The sequence below is a fragment of the Folsomia candida genome, unplaced genomic scaffold, assembly GCF_002217175.1.
Source record: "Folsomia candida strain VU population unplaced genomic scaffold, ASM221717v1 Fcan01_Sc007, whole genome shotgun sequence".
NCBI lineage: Eukaryota > Metazoa > Arthropoda > Collembola > Entomobryomorpha > Isotomidae > Folsomia > Folsomia candida.
Genome location: NW_019091199.1, coordinates 4,621,185 through 4,637,699, shown reverse-complemented (window position 1 = coordinate 4,637,699; position 16,515 = coordinate 4,621,185). Strand labels below are relative to the sequence as shown.

Here is a 16,515-nt window from a genome sequence, read left to right as displayed (position 1 = left end):
GTTGCAGCTTTTTCATGCGAAATCCCCATTTTCGACAACGAGGAATTCTTACAACAAGGGCAATGTTTTTAAATGGAATGCATTCGGGTGTTGTGCAATTGATTATCATTTGCATGCCAAACCATGCACGACTATTGTTGTCTTGCGTATGCGGATACCTAAATATGATTGCTCATCATCCTGATCGATGTTGGCCAGCAATACAAGCACCACCCCAAATAGCTTGGAATGAATATCTATCGATAATCTTCCATCATCTCGACTGAGGATTTTCTCAGAGAGATGCGAGGCTTCCCTACACAATGTCCTCCGCATGCGATGGATGGATGTTGTTGTGGGCAGTTTCAATGGTCCAATTGTTATTCAAGACATGCCTCGACTCATCCACACCGACCGACCAGCCGACGGATGACTGAATGAGAATGAGATAGTCAACCACCCCGAAGAGAGTCGGAAAATGAAACAATATTTAATTTGCTGATGGGTAATCTGCAGTCTAAAATCTAAAGCCGCATAATTTCACGATTATTCGATGACGCAGCCACGTAGGAAATTGATGTTTCGAGTCAATAATTGAGATTTTAAGATCAGGAAAAGTCAGGGGAGTGCAGATGGGACAAACACTTTCCGATGTGAAGAGGACAACTTTTGATAATTGAACACCCAGGAACAGCGGATGGGCAGAAGATGGGACCGCGTTGCCGAGAGGGATGCATGCAAATTCAAAATGATTTAAATTCAGGCTTTTATTGTTGATGCTTTTCTTGGGAAGAGAACATTAGGAGCAGATCAGGCGCATTGCGCCTTTGGCCATGCCACGATTCCATTAGAACTAAATGCTTGTATATGTAGTTGCCAATTGTTGGAGATGGTGGTTGATCTATATAAATAAAATGCCAAAAGTGTATCACTATATAGATCACACAATGAATAACGAGCAACAGGACTTGCCCAACATTATCATGTGACATTCATTGTCTCCCCTGAATGACGGAATGGAATGACATCTTTGTTGGTGGTGGTGGTGGTGGCGTTGATGTCCGTGATCCCTGAAGAAGCTAGAAACGCAGACAATTTTCACACATAGTTAGGCAAACGGAGCACAAATAAAGTAAATCAAACAGTCTGATTTATTACAAACGTGAGATTTCGTGAAGACAATGACAAAACAAAGTACGGCAAAAAAAGTTATTCTCGCGACGGCTGCCAATCATTTTTTATTGTCAGTTCTTTCTTTGCTCCAATCTGTTACGGGCATTCTACGATTTTTAGCCGACTCCCCAATCACACCCGTGTACGTGCATTCAGGTGCATGGATAGCATAATGCAGTGGATGGATGGGAGATGATCCTCATTTCATCGTCCTGGCTCTCTTTCTTCCTTTGTATCGTTACACAATTCTAAAATCATGATGAAAAAGATTTCTTCAAATTCCGTGGGATAAATATGTGTACATAATTGTGCGAATAAAAATGGAAATGAATAGAATTCTGGGGATTCGTCGATCCCACAAAGCTTTACGAAACCATGAGATATTTGCCCATTTTCAGAGACACGTTATTATTACGACAGCATGAAAACGAACAAGCAGTCCCAAATCCTAAGATTTTCAAATCCGACTACCAAACCAATTTCGCATGGATATTTCTCCTCTGCTGGATCTGACAGTATGCAGTTTTGCATTGTATAACTAAATATTATTGTAAACTGGGTCCGATACTGATAAGATTATGCAAAACCCACAAATGTAAAACTAAAAGAATTCAAATGCATCCGAAATGTGTGTATGTATTAATAATACAAATAAGAGAAGCAGCAGATTAATGCCAAGTGGGACCCTCGTTTGTGTAAAGCTTATCTCTCAACTTATTCTTTTTGCAAATGATAAGCATTCCAATATCGAGGGTAATCGAACTAATTTAGAAAAATACACTTTAAACTGGAGCAACAATAATTGGATTCGGCTGATAAGACTGCAAAATTGTGACAAATCTTATCGATGGCCCGTGTTCATCATAATCGGAAAGATCCATTTATTAGTTTTAAATCAAATCGATTAAAAGTGGGAATTGTGACCCAAAATGAAAATGATAATGGCGATGATATCAAGCTATTCAACCGTCCCGATCAGAATCACGAGTCAGTTCATTCCAGAAAATTGACACCACGATCCAAGAGGTTCCTCCAATTTTGGCCATATTTGTCAGGAGCGAAACCAACCAGAATGAAGCAGGGCGTCGCGTTTCAACCTGATCCCATCATTGACGAGTATTTAGATTCAAGAATTAATTACCCAAGGCTTATTAACATTGTTATGCAAATATTCAATTCATGGAAATAAATGTATAGGAACAACAATGAAGTGGAGGAGCAACCCCCCACGGGAGTTGGGAGACCAATTTCCACCCAAAATCGATTCAGCTTCTTCAAGGTCCAGATTTTAGGACTTGTCGTGTTGACGCTTTTCGCCAGCACTTGCGAGGGTGGAATTATGGACGCCAAACTGAAAGAGATTCGGGCCTTGTCGGACTCTGCCCAAGTTTCGCCATGGGTGCAGAGGGCGAGGAAGGAAGGAGCGTTGCAGGAGCCTGAAATCTGTTTGGACGATGGGTGCTTGGATGCGGGTACAATTGTATTTTGGAGTTTGAGTTAATATTTATAACGTTGCTACATTGTAACAATTCTCACAATAATAATCTTAGCTTTTGATTTGCTGCACGCCGTAAACCTGACAATCGATCCGTGTGTTGACTTCTTCGAATTTTCATGGTATAAAATATATTCGTTTCATTTATTTGTTTATTTTCATTTATTTCATTTATATGTATTTTCATGGAATTTTCACCCAGCGGTCGATGGGTGGCGTCTAACCCGGTCCCTCCCAGTGCATCTCGGTGGAACAGATTCTACACACTTCGCGATGAAGTGAACCGAATCACGCAAAGTTTGTTCCCGAAAAGAGAAACATTAATTTAGCCAATGAAGGTTGTCGTTATGATTAATAACTTGTCGCTTTTTACAGCAATTTTGAACGCCCCCATAAATATAAATGATCCCGTGCCCGTCAATCAAGTGAAATATTTCTACGGCGGGTGTAAAGATCTTGGTATGAAAACAAATCTTTTGTCGTTCGTGAATAATACAGAGTTGGAGTACAGATAAATAAGCTCATGCACATAATGAATGTGTAGAGGCACTTGAATCTGTGGGACTTGCCCCTGTGACAACGCTCCTCACCGAATTCGGGGGTTGGCCCATGTTGGATCCCTCATCTTGGAATAACGCCACTTTTGACTGGCTCCGATCCATTGGCGAACTGAGAAGACGGCTTTTGGATGACGCCGTCATCTCCATTTACATTGAGCGAGACTTGAAGAATACGAGTCGAAACGTGGTCTTTGTAGGGACCCAATATTCACACTCAAATTATTTGTATGCAGCTGTCCTATCGCCTCATTTATGTAAATTTCTCTCAGCTTGACCAACCATCTTTTGGCCTTCCACGCGGTGTGCTAATCAATGCCCCCAGTTATCCCGCATTGATCACAGCCTACAAAACATACATGGTTGAAGTTGCTCAGGAACTGGGGTCAACTGAGCCGGTGGCCACGCTCGAGGCTGCTTCCCAAGCAATTATCGACCTGGAAATCCTGCTGGCCAACGTGACCGTATCCGACGAGGATCGTTACGACACGGAAGCGATTTATCACCCGTATCTCCTCAACGAATTCCAAGCTTTGACGGACGGAGCGCTTCCAGGATTCTCGGTAATACATGGTTCAACTCTTAATTTATTGTGGACCTGGAGTATATAAATTTTCAGTTACACTAAAATTAATAAATATCTAAAAAGGTGGACTGGCTCAAATTATTGAACCAAGTTTTTCTGACGAGCGGGGTCACCATCACGCCAACGGAGCAACTGAACGTTGCTGGAGAGCCGTATCTTCTGGCCGCGCTGCCCATTTTTCGCGACGCCGACTCCAAGGTTCTTGCCGACTATGTGGGTTGGAGGGTAGCGTCGAGCGTGATTGGAGAGACGACGCAGGCCATGAGAAATATCACCTTCAAATTCACCCAAGCTTTGACCGGGGCGCAAGAGCAGCAATCCAGAGAAGCAGCCTGCGCCGGGGCTTCCAACAATAACCTGGGGATGGCCATCGGAGTGAAGTACATCGAGGCTGCGTTTGACATCGAAGCCAAAGGTTTGGTACGTCGAAAGCACACAAATTATTACTTCTCGAAATCCGTCTGAATTTAATTTCGTATGAAAAGGTGGACGAGTTGGTGGAAAATCTTCGCGTGTCCTTCAAGGAAATGGTGAACGAGGCGGACTGGATTGAGCCGGTCACGAAAGTCGAGGCGATTGCAAAAGCAGACGCCATTCGAAGGTTCTTATGTTTTTTATGTCTGGACATTAAAATGATCATGTTGTTTTTAAATACAAAAAGTCGACGAGCTATACTTGCTACATCTTAAGCTTGACCTTTAGTGCTGTGCAATGTATAAAATTAATGCAAAATGGTGAACACAAGACATGAAGAAAAACAAACTAGAATCGGGTTACTAGTTTAAGCAGTTACTTAGAAAACTTTATTCTTTGAGCACTTTTATGGCGACACGTTGCTATCTTTCTGTTACTCCTCTCCTCCTATTTTCAATTGTAAGGTGTCTAAGCTAAGCTAAGTAGTTGTTACAGTGCCTAGTTTACTATGTTTTAATGACGATGAGCACCTACGAGTATGTACATAGATCTACATATCTACTAGGACTAGGTCTGTACATTTATTATTGGTGTGCTAAATATTATGGATTATTGTCATTATATATATATTTATAATTCATTATAATTATATTTACAGTTATATTTTCAAAATTTTATTTCCAGTTTTATGGCGTTTCCTGAATGGATCTCGAACAGGACGGCGATCGAGCTGTACTATGCAGGCGTAGGTTTTTATTCCTTTTCTTGTTTGCCTACATACGTCAATGCAAATGGTTAAGCATTGTAATTTGGAGGGCTGGAAAATTTGCAGTTGGCAATTTCTCCGACTGGACCACATTTTCAGACAGTCCTGACCCTTGCTGCCTATTCAGGAGACAAAACGTTGGCAAATCTCAGAGTACCGACGACACAAGACGAGTAAGTATATAACTTATAATATAAAGGCCCCACCTATATTTATGATTAGAATGATAAGTACATACTTGTTCCATATGCATAAACAGGTGGTTAACATACCCTGGAGTCGGTAAAGTTTTTAATAATTAATAATAAGTAATAGTCCTTTTTAAAAATGATTCTCGCCGACGACAGTGAACGCCTTCTACTCACCGCAACACAACTCGATCAGTAAGTGAATTATCACTCGGCCGATTCGGATTATTAATTCAGTTTCCTCCCTCGTGCAGCTTTCCCGGCCGGCATTTTGCAGCCCCCATTTTTTGGGAAGACGCGACCAGCCTCGCAAAATTATGGAGGGATTGGAGTCGTGATTGGACATGAGATCACGCACGGGTTTGACAACCAGGGCTCCCAATTTGATAAAGACGGCAACGCGGAGAACTGGTGGGATGACATCACGAAGGAGAAGTACGACTTGAAGACGCAGTGCGTCGTGGACCAGTATTCCGCCTTTTACCTCCCATCCGTCGACATGTACGTGAACGGAGAGTTGACACAGGGCGAGAATATTGCTGACACTTCCGGTCAGTCGAGTCAAACTTTTGCTTCCACACCAACATTAATTTCATTAATTGCTTACAAAATATTAATTCTGGTTAGGATTGCGAGAGGCGTACAAAGCGTATCGACACTACGTCGACGACTTGGGACGAGAGGAGGGAAGGCTTCCAGGACTCGAATTTCTCACCCCTAACCAGCTCTTTTTCCTAGGATATGCAAATGTATGCAATGGGCGATACACTCATTGCGAATGATTATGCAAGTAAAAAATGTCTTCTTTTTCGTCTAGATCTGGTGTGAATCGATAACCGACGAGGGTCTCATCAACCAAATCTTGACGGACCCTCACAGCCCTGCCCGTTACCGCGTCATCGGGCCAGTTAGAAACAATTTTGACTTTGCGGAGGCTTATGCGTGTCCAGTCTCCGACGATGGCATGAATCCACCAGAGTCAGCTAAATGCACAGTTTGGTGATTTGTTGACGTTACACAACCAGAGTTACTTCATACGTTTGTAAAATGAATATTTTTTTCTGACAAATGGGATTAGTTTTTACTCATTTCAAAATTTTATTGAATTTGATTGATCATTTACTGATCATGAGATAATTCTTGTTTTATGACTGTTCATAATCTTTCCTTTCTCTCAGCGTCTGTCAAATTGTTCACAAAAATCAATATGCACCTGTGACAAATAAAACGGATTGCTTAAATTCTAATTCTGTGACGGAGGATTAAATATGTTGACACGTTTGTGCAATTTCGATAATAAATATTTATTAATGATTAATACTCGTGTATCTGACATTAATCGAGTCGTATTTACATTGGACAAAGGTCACGCTATAACAAATTCGTACCATAATGGGATGGCATATGGTTACTCGTTGGGCAAGTTAATCTGGCTGTTCGATTGTACATAGATGGGGAATTTTGTCACCTTATTAATATGCATCATTCGAATGGGACGAATCAATAATCAGACCACTTACCTTATCATGTCAATCAAGATCACCACTGCGAGAATTAAATGAAGGATACATATGTGAATATATTCGTGGACAATGTTCAATCGAATACATTTTTTGTCTCTCTGGGTCGCAGCAGATACGCAGATCTCCCCCAGTCCGGATTTTTTTCTTTTCCGAATAGTTTAGTGCAAGATTGTCCAGAGAAACTGCGATTTCTTTACGATGAGCAACTATTCGTTGAAAGTGGTCATTTTGGTGGGCTTCATTTGTTGCGTGAGTGGGCGCACAGCAGTCGAAGCTGACCAGGTTCACGTTCCGGAGGAAATCGTACAATGTAATGCGACCTAAATCATAATTTATTTTCTTTGCTCGCCAAAAAAATAATTAAATAGGAAACGCGGTCACCATCTTCATTACTATAAGATTTTTTCTTTTCGCTGCACCTTTCAGTGGGAAGTGCACTCACGGCCAGAGCGGTTTCATGGTTGGTTCTCCACCGCCTGAAGACAGGAAATTTCAGACTTGAAAATCTGCGGAGTGATGAGCAGGAGGGCAGAATCGCCTTCACCCTGCCGATCCCGCTGCCCCCACTCCCAGACCCCATCAACATCCCCACACTCGAACTCCCACTCAACTTATCCGGAGAAGGTTTCGCCCTCGAGGGTTTGATAGCGACATGGTGAGACGCCACGACACATTTTGCATCGTCTCAATCAATACCTGATAAAAGCTTTTTGTGATTTCAGTACACCACAAATAGTCGGACTTTCCGGGATGAGTGACGACTTGGTCGTGGGATACGACACGGTGTCAAAAACCGCAACGATTGACATGACATTGGGATTACCCTCGATCTCGCTGGACAGCATGAACTACTTGGTGGATTTGTTGATGAAATACGCTGAAGGGACTGGTGAGCAGGAAATGACCTTCGCAGGGACTGGGAAGTCATCCCTCGGACTGGCGGCATTTTTTATTACACTGGAGGCGCGAGCACAGATCCCGCTCACGAGTGGGGAGTACATGTCACTTGACCACCTCCACTTTGACATGGGTTTCGACAGTGTCATTCTGGACTTTGAAAATTTTTTGATCAATGGCCAACCTGTTCCCTTGGACAACGTGGCTCGAATAATTAAGAGTTTATTTGACACTATTTGGGGAACGGCTAGGGAAGGAATTGTCGAATCCACGAGATGCTTAATCGATCATGCCATCAATGTAATAAATAATTAGACTTTATGCTTACTCTGGTAAGTTGAGTGAGTATTTAACAATTGTCTTGTTTGTAGGACTGCACACCGTTGGACTTAATTAGCGGAGTTTGTAAGGCGTAGATTTTCTTAATATTAACATTCCATTGGCGTGGTTCAAAATTTGGGAACATTATTTTCAGATGATTGCTTAAAACTCCTTCCATTGCATCCTCCCTGCTTCGGAAGCAATGGCGCAGATTTAATCGCCAGCATGGAGGCGCTCACTCCCAGACCACCTTCGCTCAGCTACTGCGTCCCAGTCACTGGATCAACTACGACTCAAGCTCCAGAGACCACTCCAACGTCAGGGGAAACCGGAACAAGTCCCCAGGTCACGAGTCCAACAACTCCCGAGGTCACAACCCCAGAGGTAACAACTCCATCCGAAACGACCGTAACGACCCCAGACAGTGGCGTCGGCGGAGTCACTTCGTATGAATTTTTAGGACTCGTCACCGCCGCTTTCATTGTCACTTTTACTGTATGAGAACATTATTTTAATAAAAATATGGTCTACGTTTACTTCTGTCGAGCTTGCATTTGGCTAAAAAATCAGCAGCGCAGGAGATAAACACAATCAGGATTATGACTAATGATTGATTGACCCATTATTATAAAAATCCATCCACCGTGTCTCGCTTCGTCCCTGTGTATGAATTGTTACGTAACGCTTTTCATGACACTGTTTTTATGTAAAAGCATGCATGCAAATGGGAGCCACCTCCTCTAAAAATATTGCACGTGCAAGCAATGCCTAGTACATACTTAGATATTTTTATTTAAATAATTCATATTTGCGATCAGTTTGTTTTACACGTGAATCGTAGGCGTTATTATGCCACATTTTTCGCCACAATGTAAGTAGGTACTTGAACTTGGTAAATATGTATTAGCGTGTATTCGACCTGCAAAAACAATTGCACCAATTTCCCCAACGCAGTGTCGAGTGTTGTAGCACATGGACAAAGTTTGCCTTATATTTAACCCAATTGATTTATTGATACATGGGTATTAAATAGTGCGTACTTTAAATAAGTCAATTTGGGTAATTGCAAATTAGATGAGGAGACAAGATAAATGCAAATATGCTTCGTCACTTTTTGGGCTGGGAATATTGCGTTGATAAGTTGATGTCCATCATGAGTCAAGATTAAAATGTTGTATTTGTAATTGATTACATAAACCATGTACGTACGTGTATGTGCTCATGCAAGTCTACTGCATTCGCCAAGTTGATCTGCCTTATGTAAAGTGTCCCATCCCATCTCGCGACCCCACATTCTCATTTGAGCAGCGAGGTTGGAATTACATACGAGACATGAAGTTCCTCGTCTCAATATTCATTTTGGGAAGCGTTGTGGGGGTCGTGCACTCCGCATGGCAAGCTGACCCCCCATTCTACGCCCAACAGTACGCAATGGTCGGTGGGGTTCGAGGCCTGTTCGTCGATCCGGTGGGCGACCTCTTGGCCTTGAGTCCGAGTCGAGAAGTGTTTGCGCTTTACGAGGAGTCGAATGGCGACGGGACAATCAACGTGATCCAGGAACTCATCATCTCGTCCGTGGGGTTAGCCCTCAACCACGGTCTCAGTTTCCACGACGGCTTTCTCTACGCCTCCAGCGCCAACACCGTCTACCGATGGCCATACACGCCCGGGAACAGGACACAGGTCACAGTGGGACAAGAAACGGTCGTCAACGGAATGCCGTCGGGTGGACACAATACGAGAACGATCGTGTTCGATGAGCAAGGGCGACTTTATGTCAGCGTGGGTTCAAGCGTCAACGTGGATGGGAACTCGGACAGGGCAAGAATTCGAAGGTTTTCACTCAACGGAACATTGCCCATTGCGTTCAACACTGGAGAGGTAGCAATCTACATAAGATGATTTGGCGGATTTACATGCTCCACGTAATGTGATCTGGTTGAATTTAATAGGTGTTTGCGGACGGGCTTCGAAATGAGGTCGGCCTAGCGTGGGATTTGAACGGAGTTCTTCACGGGGTTGAGAATGGGGCGGACGCGCTGAACCGACCTGACATTGGTGGCGACGTGCACAACGGTAACCCAGCGGAGGAGATGAACAGGTTTGATCAAACTGTGGGGACGCATTATGGTTACCCGTACTGCTTCAGCACCCACAATCTCACGGGACAGCCGGCTGGGACGCAGTACGCCTGGCCAACGTTCATGGGCGATGGTACCCACACGGACACGTGGTGTCGAAATCCACTCAATGTAATCAACAAAATACGCTTTCCTCATGACTCTTTCAATTATTGTGACCATTTTCTAATTAGAACCATCCTCCACTGATCCCAATGCCGGCGCATAATGCACCCTTGGGAGTCGACTTTTTCCGAGGTCAGAGTTGTGACGTCGGAGAAGGAGCTTTCCCGTGTAATTCTACTGGTGCCGCCGTCGTGGCTTTCCACGGTATGCAAATTGCCTATGTCGTTCTCCTCAAGATCTCTATTTACACAAGTATGTAACTTATGTAAGTGTTCCCTATCATAACATATGAAGGTTCGTGGAACAGTGTGATTCCCGTCGGCTACAGGGTTGGCATGTTCCCGTTCGACTCTGAAGGTCGGCCCACGGGGGACGAGATCAACGTCGTGTACGAAACCCCGGTGGCCACTTGTTACATACGGAACTGCTTCCGCCCGGTGAACGCCGTTTTTAATGCGAATGGTCACCTTTTCGTAAGTGACGATGCAGGAGGTCAAATTATCAAGGTTACGTATGGCATGGCTGCAAAACCCATCCGAAACTATGTCGTTCGTCGTTAAAACAATATGAATTAATTAAACTGTACACTTCATGCGTGAATAAACGTGATAAATTTTTAATCATAAATCCTCTTTTCATCATCTCAGGTATACATAAAGACGTAGTATCGGCACAAATAGCATGTTATTATATTTATCCTAAAAGTATAATATGGCTAAATTCATTGAATAATATAAAATTTGCAAGTAACAGTAATTGGTGTAATTACATAGATAATTATTGTTATCATTTTAGTATCAAAAAGACCAGTTACAAACACAAACACTGACTACGAGTAGTTTTATATGAAAAAAATCATTGAATAACAAAAATCAATTAGATTATAACTATACATATTTAACTAGATAACTAGGAGCATTTTTCTATATCGATCGTGTCCATCTGTGTGGATACACGTATTATTATTACATCTGTTTTATTGGCATCATTTATTGGTTTTTATCAACCTACATGGCGAGAAATTAATAAGGCTTTGATGATGTTGGGAAAGTTATCGCGGTGTGTCTGTGTATAAGAGGTTTATAGCAAATAGGAAATTATGTTAGTAGTAACAATGTCTTGTGAGCTCGTTGAATTTGATAATTATTATTCAATACGATAAAGAGTTAGGATGAGGGTACTGTCAATTGATTGAAGGCGTTGATCCACTCAACCATTGAACATCAATGTTTGGCCATTTGGTTTGCAGACAGGTTAGGAGCATATTTTCATCTGAAAGGCATCTCAAGTCCGTCTCCAGGATAATGGCGTTCCCCTCATTGTACCTGCACAATTTATTTATTTTTATTTTCCTACTTGTCATCATCATAATTATATGCAAATTAAAACTAGTCGACATACACGACTTTGTTTGTGCTGGAAGATCCGCGGGGGAGACCGTTGTAATGAAAAACGGTAAATGTGTCAGGACCTCCGTAGTTTTCATTTTGAAAAAATTCATCCATAAAGTCATTCATTAGAACGATACCCAAATTTTCTGGATCTAACTTTTTTGTCATTATCTCCACACTGCAAATCATCAAACAATTAATTATGTTGATTTGAAATTAATATTCAATTAAAAACGAGCAGGAAGGACAAACTAGTTTAGTGTTCTTACTATTCGGTGTCCGCAAACAACCCTGCAGTGCGCATCACATCGTCCAACACAACAGTTTGAATAAAATTGTTGCCGTCAGGATCATAAGTTTTAAATACACGGAGAGCTTGTCCCGCTGAACTTTCAGGTTTAACAAGATTCATATCCCAAGAAAATAGCACTAAAACAAGAATTTAAAAGAGTTTCGTCCACATGAAAATAGATACAAAGAGATCAATGATTCAATTGAATTTGAGTTACCAGTCAAATGGGTTTCGCTCCCCAACAACCAAATCGGATACCTGTTAATGTTATCATTAAGTATTAAATATGAACTCGTAACATGGAGTGATGTATAATTAAATTAAGTCATACTTGGGGTTTTTGAGGAAACTCCCAACTTCACAATACCGCAGTCTTTCCAGCACCGTTAAGAAACCTATTTTAGAAATAAAAGTTTATATTGTGGACAAGTAGAATAGTTTGAAGCGGAATTATGTAGATTTATTGACAAGGCTGTCTACTTACCAACTTCACACTGCCTTGCAATCCCTTTCAGCTCTGTAAAGTTATAGATCAATAATAACATGTTGATTCATCACATGAATAAAAATTTTCTAGTCTTTACAATAAAAGAGTAGAATATGTACACTTACCTAATCCCCCAAGATATTTGTCATTGTCAAAAACATAATTGACTCCTTGACCTGACAAAAATAGGTTAATGAGGCTCTGACCACCATGACCATGAACGGGATCGATAAGCTCGGATGCCTCAGACATGTCGTGACTGAGTCTGGAAACTCCCTGAATTAAATAAATTGGCAATAAATTCATAACTCACATAAAGTAATGAACTACGAGAACAATATTAATAAGAAAGATTCTTCTAACCTTGGTTAAAATGGCAGAGTAGAGAAATTGGAGAACTCCATAATGCCCTTTGAAAGATTCTAATTTTTCCTTCAACACGCTCTCAACTTGATTAATATTATCCAGCTTTAAGAGGCGTAAATTTCGATGAAAAATCTCTTCCTCCGTTCGGTGTGGTCTGTTATCTTGTGGAACGTCGGCTACTTCAGACTCGCAGGAAATTCTTCGTGACAAGGGTTCGTTCAAGAAAACGATGCAGTAGGTGCTTGGAGGTGGCACAGGAGGAGATTGTGGAGTTAGTGATGCAGCAGGATCGGACTGCTGCTGTTGATCTTGAATTAACTTCAATTTGGCAGAAGTTGAAGGAGGGGTTTCTACCGGCGCTGAGTCAGAATTGGCAACTTGGCGAAGAATTTCTGTCAATGCTTGACAAAGGTAAGAGTCCACACGCTCTGAAGGCATCTGCGTCAAGCACATTACATTCAATTTTCTTTACAAAATATTTATAGAATCGAATAGATCATTTTTGTAAAAGTCTTACATGGCGCCAGGAATTTGTAGAAAAAAATTCAAGGTCTTTCATTAGTGCCCGGACAATAAAGGCCTGAAAAATTAATTAAGCTTTAATTAATTTCTTAATAGGTACGTATAATACATAAATAAGAATGGAGCATGTTAAACTTACTTGAACCGGAGCTATCACAGCACATGGCCCTCCTTCTCTCTGTACTAAGGCAGTCGACTCATCAGGACTGAATATGAAACCTGCGAATATTTTGTCATTTTACAAATTGCAATTTACAAAACTGGTTCGTCATCTCTGAACGAAATCCCAATTATGCTTACCTTGAGACCACCGGAGAAACAACTCCTCGTTAATTTGATCGCCCCACAGAATCCTCTTGACATCCGTAATAACTGCAGCAACAGACGCGTCTTCGGCCTCCATATTAACTACTCGTATCGATCAGATGAGATTATAGTGTAGAATATAATAATACTGTATTGACTGACTCAATTCTTGTTCAAAAACGAGGACTCGGTAGTCGGTGTCTTAGACGAGTTTAGTTTACCTGAGTTTCTTCAGATACTATAAGTACTATTGTTAGAGACAGTTCCAGCTGCCTTTGTACAGTATGAAATATGCAGTAATTCGTAATAATTGTAACTTTAATTCTGGTAAATAATTTCGGAAGGAAGAGCGTGATTTTTCATGAGTTGAAAATGTGAATGTAATTAATTAATACAATACGTGAGTCAGTTGAAGTTGAGTGGGCAGCAGACAACGCGGTGTGATTATTGGTATAGTAGATCTTGTAATACTTAATTTGAGGTTTGAGAGTTGAGTTGAGACACTGAAATTAAGACACTGAATTGCGACCTGAATTACGTCAAAAGTGTCTTTTTCTTTGGTTCAGAAGAATGTAGAAGAGTGGAAATTGACGGATGGGCGCCGGGCCGCGCTTCCTCGCTGTATGAACAAAAATCCTCCGTCCGTCTATGAAATTTTATGCTTTTGGGAGGATTCAGGCAAATTTGTGATGCATGCATTTAAATCGAGCGCCGTCTCACGTTGCCGTAATTTGCTTTCTCTTGCTCCTCGTGATTCAGGAGCTTCCGGTGAAAGTACGAATATGCTTATTTTAGCCAATTCAGGCGAATTTGATTGAAAATTGAAGTATTTTATTATCAACCTTAATTAGAAAACTATTATAAAATTGAAGAAAAATACCACCACCAGGTTAATAATAACTCATGGCAAAAATAATTAAAAAGTGTTTGTAATTATGTAGATAATTAGGAGTTGCAATTTCCATAATAAATGGGCACACTTTACCAATGAGCAATTATGATTCAGGGATATTTGTTCAGCTCGACTCAGCCAATGCATACAAGAAACTACTTGCAATGTGCATGCATGTAAGCGTACATAATAATGTAGCAATTTCTGATTTCCTATGCATGCACATGCCAAATATACACTGCACACTTTAACTGCGGATGAAAATAAATGTCCCCCAAAAAGTGAATGGTATTGAAAGTAGTTCCATTCAATTGTGCATGCAAATGGGTTTTTGAGCTAATTATCCATGATGTTCTCCGAATGAAATTGGACTGAAATGAAAGGGAACTGATGATGAGAATGAGATGCATATTTTAAAGGAGTGGATATTGATTCCTTTGAAGTTCCAACCAATAATAATTTGGTCGCGCTTTTCCATTCCCTTCAATTTTTTCATTTTCATTCGTTTCATTATTGGAAAGAAAGTGGAGAAAGTTGTGGCAACCCTCGCTCACAGTTTTTGTTCTCCTCCTGCCTTTTATGTCGGCTTCCTCTCACAAAAACTTTAATCTTCTCGCTCTCTCTGCCTGCCAGGCAGCCAGGAGCTCTTCGTCTATGCAAACGTTTGGATTGGATACAAACAGAAATTGGAAGACCGACATCCGTTTAAAAAGACTGGACGAGAGAGCGAGAAGAAGACGCCCGTTCCGCAGAGTGGAGGAGAAATAGAGAGAGAAAGCGAGATTATATGTTTCAGTCGACCAGGTGGAAGCGGAGAAAGCAATCAAGGGATGCCAGTCGAAAAGGAGTGGTGTTGGCGTTGGCAGCCGGCTCTGCACCCTAAACTAAACAACAACAACAACTGTAATGAGACGTCTCTTATGTCTGGCTGGCCAAGAAGAAGAAAGAACGCCGAGAAATTGCAACTACTCCTCCACGAGAGAGAAGTACAAAAGAAGGAAGTGGAGCAGAGAACAGTAACCCGTTCGAGAAAAATACGCCAAACAAAGCAAGCAAAGAATCCATACATGCGTGAGTTTGTGTCCAGTATGGCAACGAAACTCGATTTTTTTCTTAGCCATGCTTTCTTCTTTCTTCCCAGTAGGAAATAAGCTGGGGCTCACTCGCTGTATATTTGTTTATTGAGATTGGATCAACAGGAGAGTGAGAGAGAGAGGAAGGCAACACAAAGTGCTGAGTTGACTTTCTCTCTGTCAATCCCAACAACTGTACCAGTCGAGCTCCGTGACAGCCCCACAGCAGTCCTTCCTACACATACATATGTATGGGAGTGGGTAGATGTTCGGATGCATGCACAGCCTCCTAGTCCTCTTCCTCCAGAGTGTCGTATGTCATCAGCTTTGAGATGTTCCAACGTGATGAGCTGTCTCTCTGCCACCGCCACTCATTTTTATGACTCTTTCTTCTCCTCTCCAGTCGATCCCATGCACCACCACCGCGGCAGTGAAAGCAACAAGACTTGGTTGGAGGGCACAACTTAGATTACATTGGCACCCGTCCATAATGGCAGACTTCATTTTCGGCTTTAAAATTCCGCTGATTCCCAAAACTTTTACTTGGCAAGGAGGAAATACATACATGCGACATGGGCAGAGATACAAAAAAAAACAAATGAATATATCAGAGCGGTTGGAGGAGGAAGAGTGAGAAAATGTGAAGTTATTGTGTTTTTATTGTTAAATTGGTGAAAGAAGCTTGGTTGGTTGGGGGTTAGATTGGATGTGAGAGAGAGCATCTCCTCATCTCATCGCATATTAGACGTCACACTAGTTTTCTTTCCATTCCAGCGACTCGTTCCTCTGGAGTGAAGGAGTGGATGGGGTGGAGGAGAAGGAGGAAGTCAAGTCTGAATAATCCGTCCAAGTTGTTGACTCAGAGCCTGAAGGGTCTCTCTCCCGATCTAGAGATTGATCAAATCCAAGCACAGATTCCTCCTCTCCATTATTCCACTTTCCTCTCTCTCTCTCTCCAGACGGACGAATGTGTGAGAGTTGTTGGAGTGCTTCTGGGTGACGATGATGATCGTATCAGACAGAGTTCGTAATTGCTCTCCC

General features: G+C 41.7%; 4 protein-coding genes and 1 long non-coding RNA gene across 6 annotated transcripts; 3 read left to right on the top strand and 2 right to left on the bottom strand.

Annotated features, from left to right (window-relative positions):
* The first annotated feature begins 1,920 nt into the window (after positions 1-1,920).
* LOC110851741 (neprilysin-1) lies at positions 1,921-6,476 on the top strand. Its single transcript, XM_022099633.2, has 16 exons — positions 1,921-2,268; positions 2,350-2,624; positions 2,703-2,769; positions 2,850-2,944; positions 3,023-3,106; positions 3,192-3,400; positions 3,477-3,767; positions 3,854-4,210; positions 4,276-4,391; positions 4,889-4,949; positions 5,037-5,143; positions 5,230-5,252; positions 5,318-5,353; positions 5,413-5,709; positions 5,786-5,907; positions 5,976-6,476. The coding sequence occupies exons 1-16, from the start codon at positions 2,000-2,002 to the stop codon at positions 6,159-6,161; spliced, it is 2,595 nt and encodes an 864-aa protein (XP_021955325.1). The 5' UTR covers positions 1,921-1,999; the 3' UTR covers positions 6,162-6,476.
* Positions 6,302-6,814, bottom strand: LOC118436143. The gene is made up of 2 exons (XR_004835244.1): positions 6,679-6,814; positions 6,302-6,591 (listed from the first exon to the last, which is right to left on the bottom strand). It is a non-coding gene; the product is annotated as an uncharacterized LOC118436143 (long non-coding RNA).
* LOC110851742 lies at positions 6,753-8,496 on the top strand. Its single transcript, XM_022099634.2, has 5 exons — positions 6,753-6,991; positions 7,108-7,336; positions 7,404-7,878; positions 7,950-7,983; positions 8,054-8,496. Exons 1-5 carry the CDS (start codon positions 6,880-6,882, stop codon positions 8,398-8,400), a joined length of 1,197 nt encoding a protein of 398 aa, XP_021955326.1. The 5' UTR covers positions 6,753-6,879; the 3' UTR covers positions 8,401-8,496.
* A 624-nt stretch (positions 8,497-9,120) lies between these two features.
* Positions 9,121-10,772, top strand: LOC110851871. Its single transcript, XM_022099796.2, has 4 exons — positions 9,121-9,780; positions 9,852-10,151; positions 10,214-10,349; positions 10,440-10,772. The coding sequence occupies exons 1-4, from the start codon at positions 9,121-9,123 to the stop codon at positions 10,703-10,705; spliced, it is 1,362 nt and encodes a 453-aa protein (XP_021955488.2). The 3' UTR covers positions 10,706-10,772.
* On the bottom strand, positions 10,746-14,207 carry LOC110851870 (ubiquitin carboxyl-terminal hydrolase MINDY-3). Of its 2 annotated transcripts, XM_035853465.1 has the most exons (12): positions 13,910-14,207; positions 13,504-13,611; positions 13,343-13,422; positions 13,199-13,261; positions 12,679-13,119; positions 12,441-12,591; positions 12,313-12,345; positions 12,160-12,223; positions 12,046-12,086; positions 11,806-11,965; positions 11,547-11,714; positions 10,746-11,470 (listed from the first exon to the last, which is right to left on the bottom strand). In XM_035853465.1, the coding sequence occupies exons 2-12, from the start codon at positions 13,604-13,606 to the stop codon at positions 11,329-11,331; spliced, it is 1,446 nt and encodes a 481-aa protein (XP_035709358.1). In that variant the 5' UTR covers positions 13,607-13,611; positions 13,910-14,207; the 3' UTR covers positions 10,746-11,328. The 2 variants fall into 2 exon arrangements, with proteins under 2 accessions (XP_035709358.1, XP_021955487.1); XM_022099795.2 differs by having other exon boundaries at positions 13,504-14,206.
* Between the last annotated feature and the right edge of the window lie 2,308 nt (positions 14,208-16,515).

Coding starts and splice junctions, on each gene's coding strand:
- LOC110851741 (XM_022099633.2), top strand. CDS start 2,000: ATGGCCCGTGTTCATCATAATCGGAAAGATCCATTTATTAGTTTTAAA. Junction 5,144..5,229: donor GTACCGACGACACAAGACGA/GTAAGTATATAA, acceptor ATGCATAAACAG/GTGGTTAACATACCCTGGAG. Junction 5,710..5,785: donor GAATATTGCTGACACTTCCG/GTCAGTCGAGTC, acceptor AATTCTGGTTAG/GATTGCGAGAGGCGTACAAA.
- LOC110851742 (XM_022099634.2), top strand. CDS start 6,880: ATGAGCAACTATTCGTTGAAAGTGGTCATTTTGGTGGGCTTCATTTGT. Junction 6,992..7,107: donor TCCGGAGGAAATCGTACAAT/GTAATGCGACCT, acceptor TGCACCTTTCAG/TGGGAAGTGCACTCACGGCC. Junction 7,984..8,053: donor GGACTTAATTAGCGGAGTTT/GTAAGGCGTAGA, acceptor CATTATTTTCAG/ATGATTGCTTAAAACTCCTT.
- LOC110851871 (XM_022099796.2), top strand. CDS start 9,121: ATGCAAGTCTACTGCATTCGCCAAGTTGATCTGCCTTATGTAAAGTGT. Junction 9,781..9,851: donor TTGCGTTCAACACTGGAGAG/GTAGCAATCTAC, acceptor TGAATTTAATAG/GTGTTTGCGGACGGGCTTCG. Junction 10,350..10,439: donor CGCCGTCGTGGCTTTCCACG/GTATGCAAATTG, acceptor TAACATATGAAG/GTTCGTGGAACAGTGTGATT.
- LOC110851870 (XM_035853465.1), bottom strand. CDS start 13,606: ATGGAGGCCGAAGACGCGTCTGTTGCTGCAGTTATTACGGATGTCAAG. Junction 13,262..13,342: donor CTGTGATAGCTCCGGTTCAA/GTAAGTTTAACA, acceptor TTAATTTTTCAG/GCCTTTATTGTCCGGGCACT. Junction 11,471..11,546: donor TCCAGCACAAACAAAGTCGT/GTATGTCGACTA, acceptor TAAATTGTGCAG/GTACAATGAGGGGAACGCCA.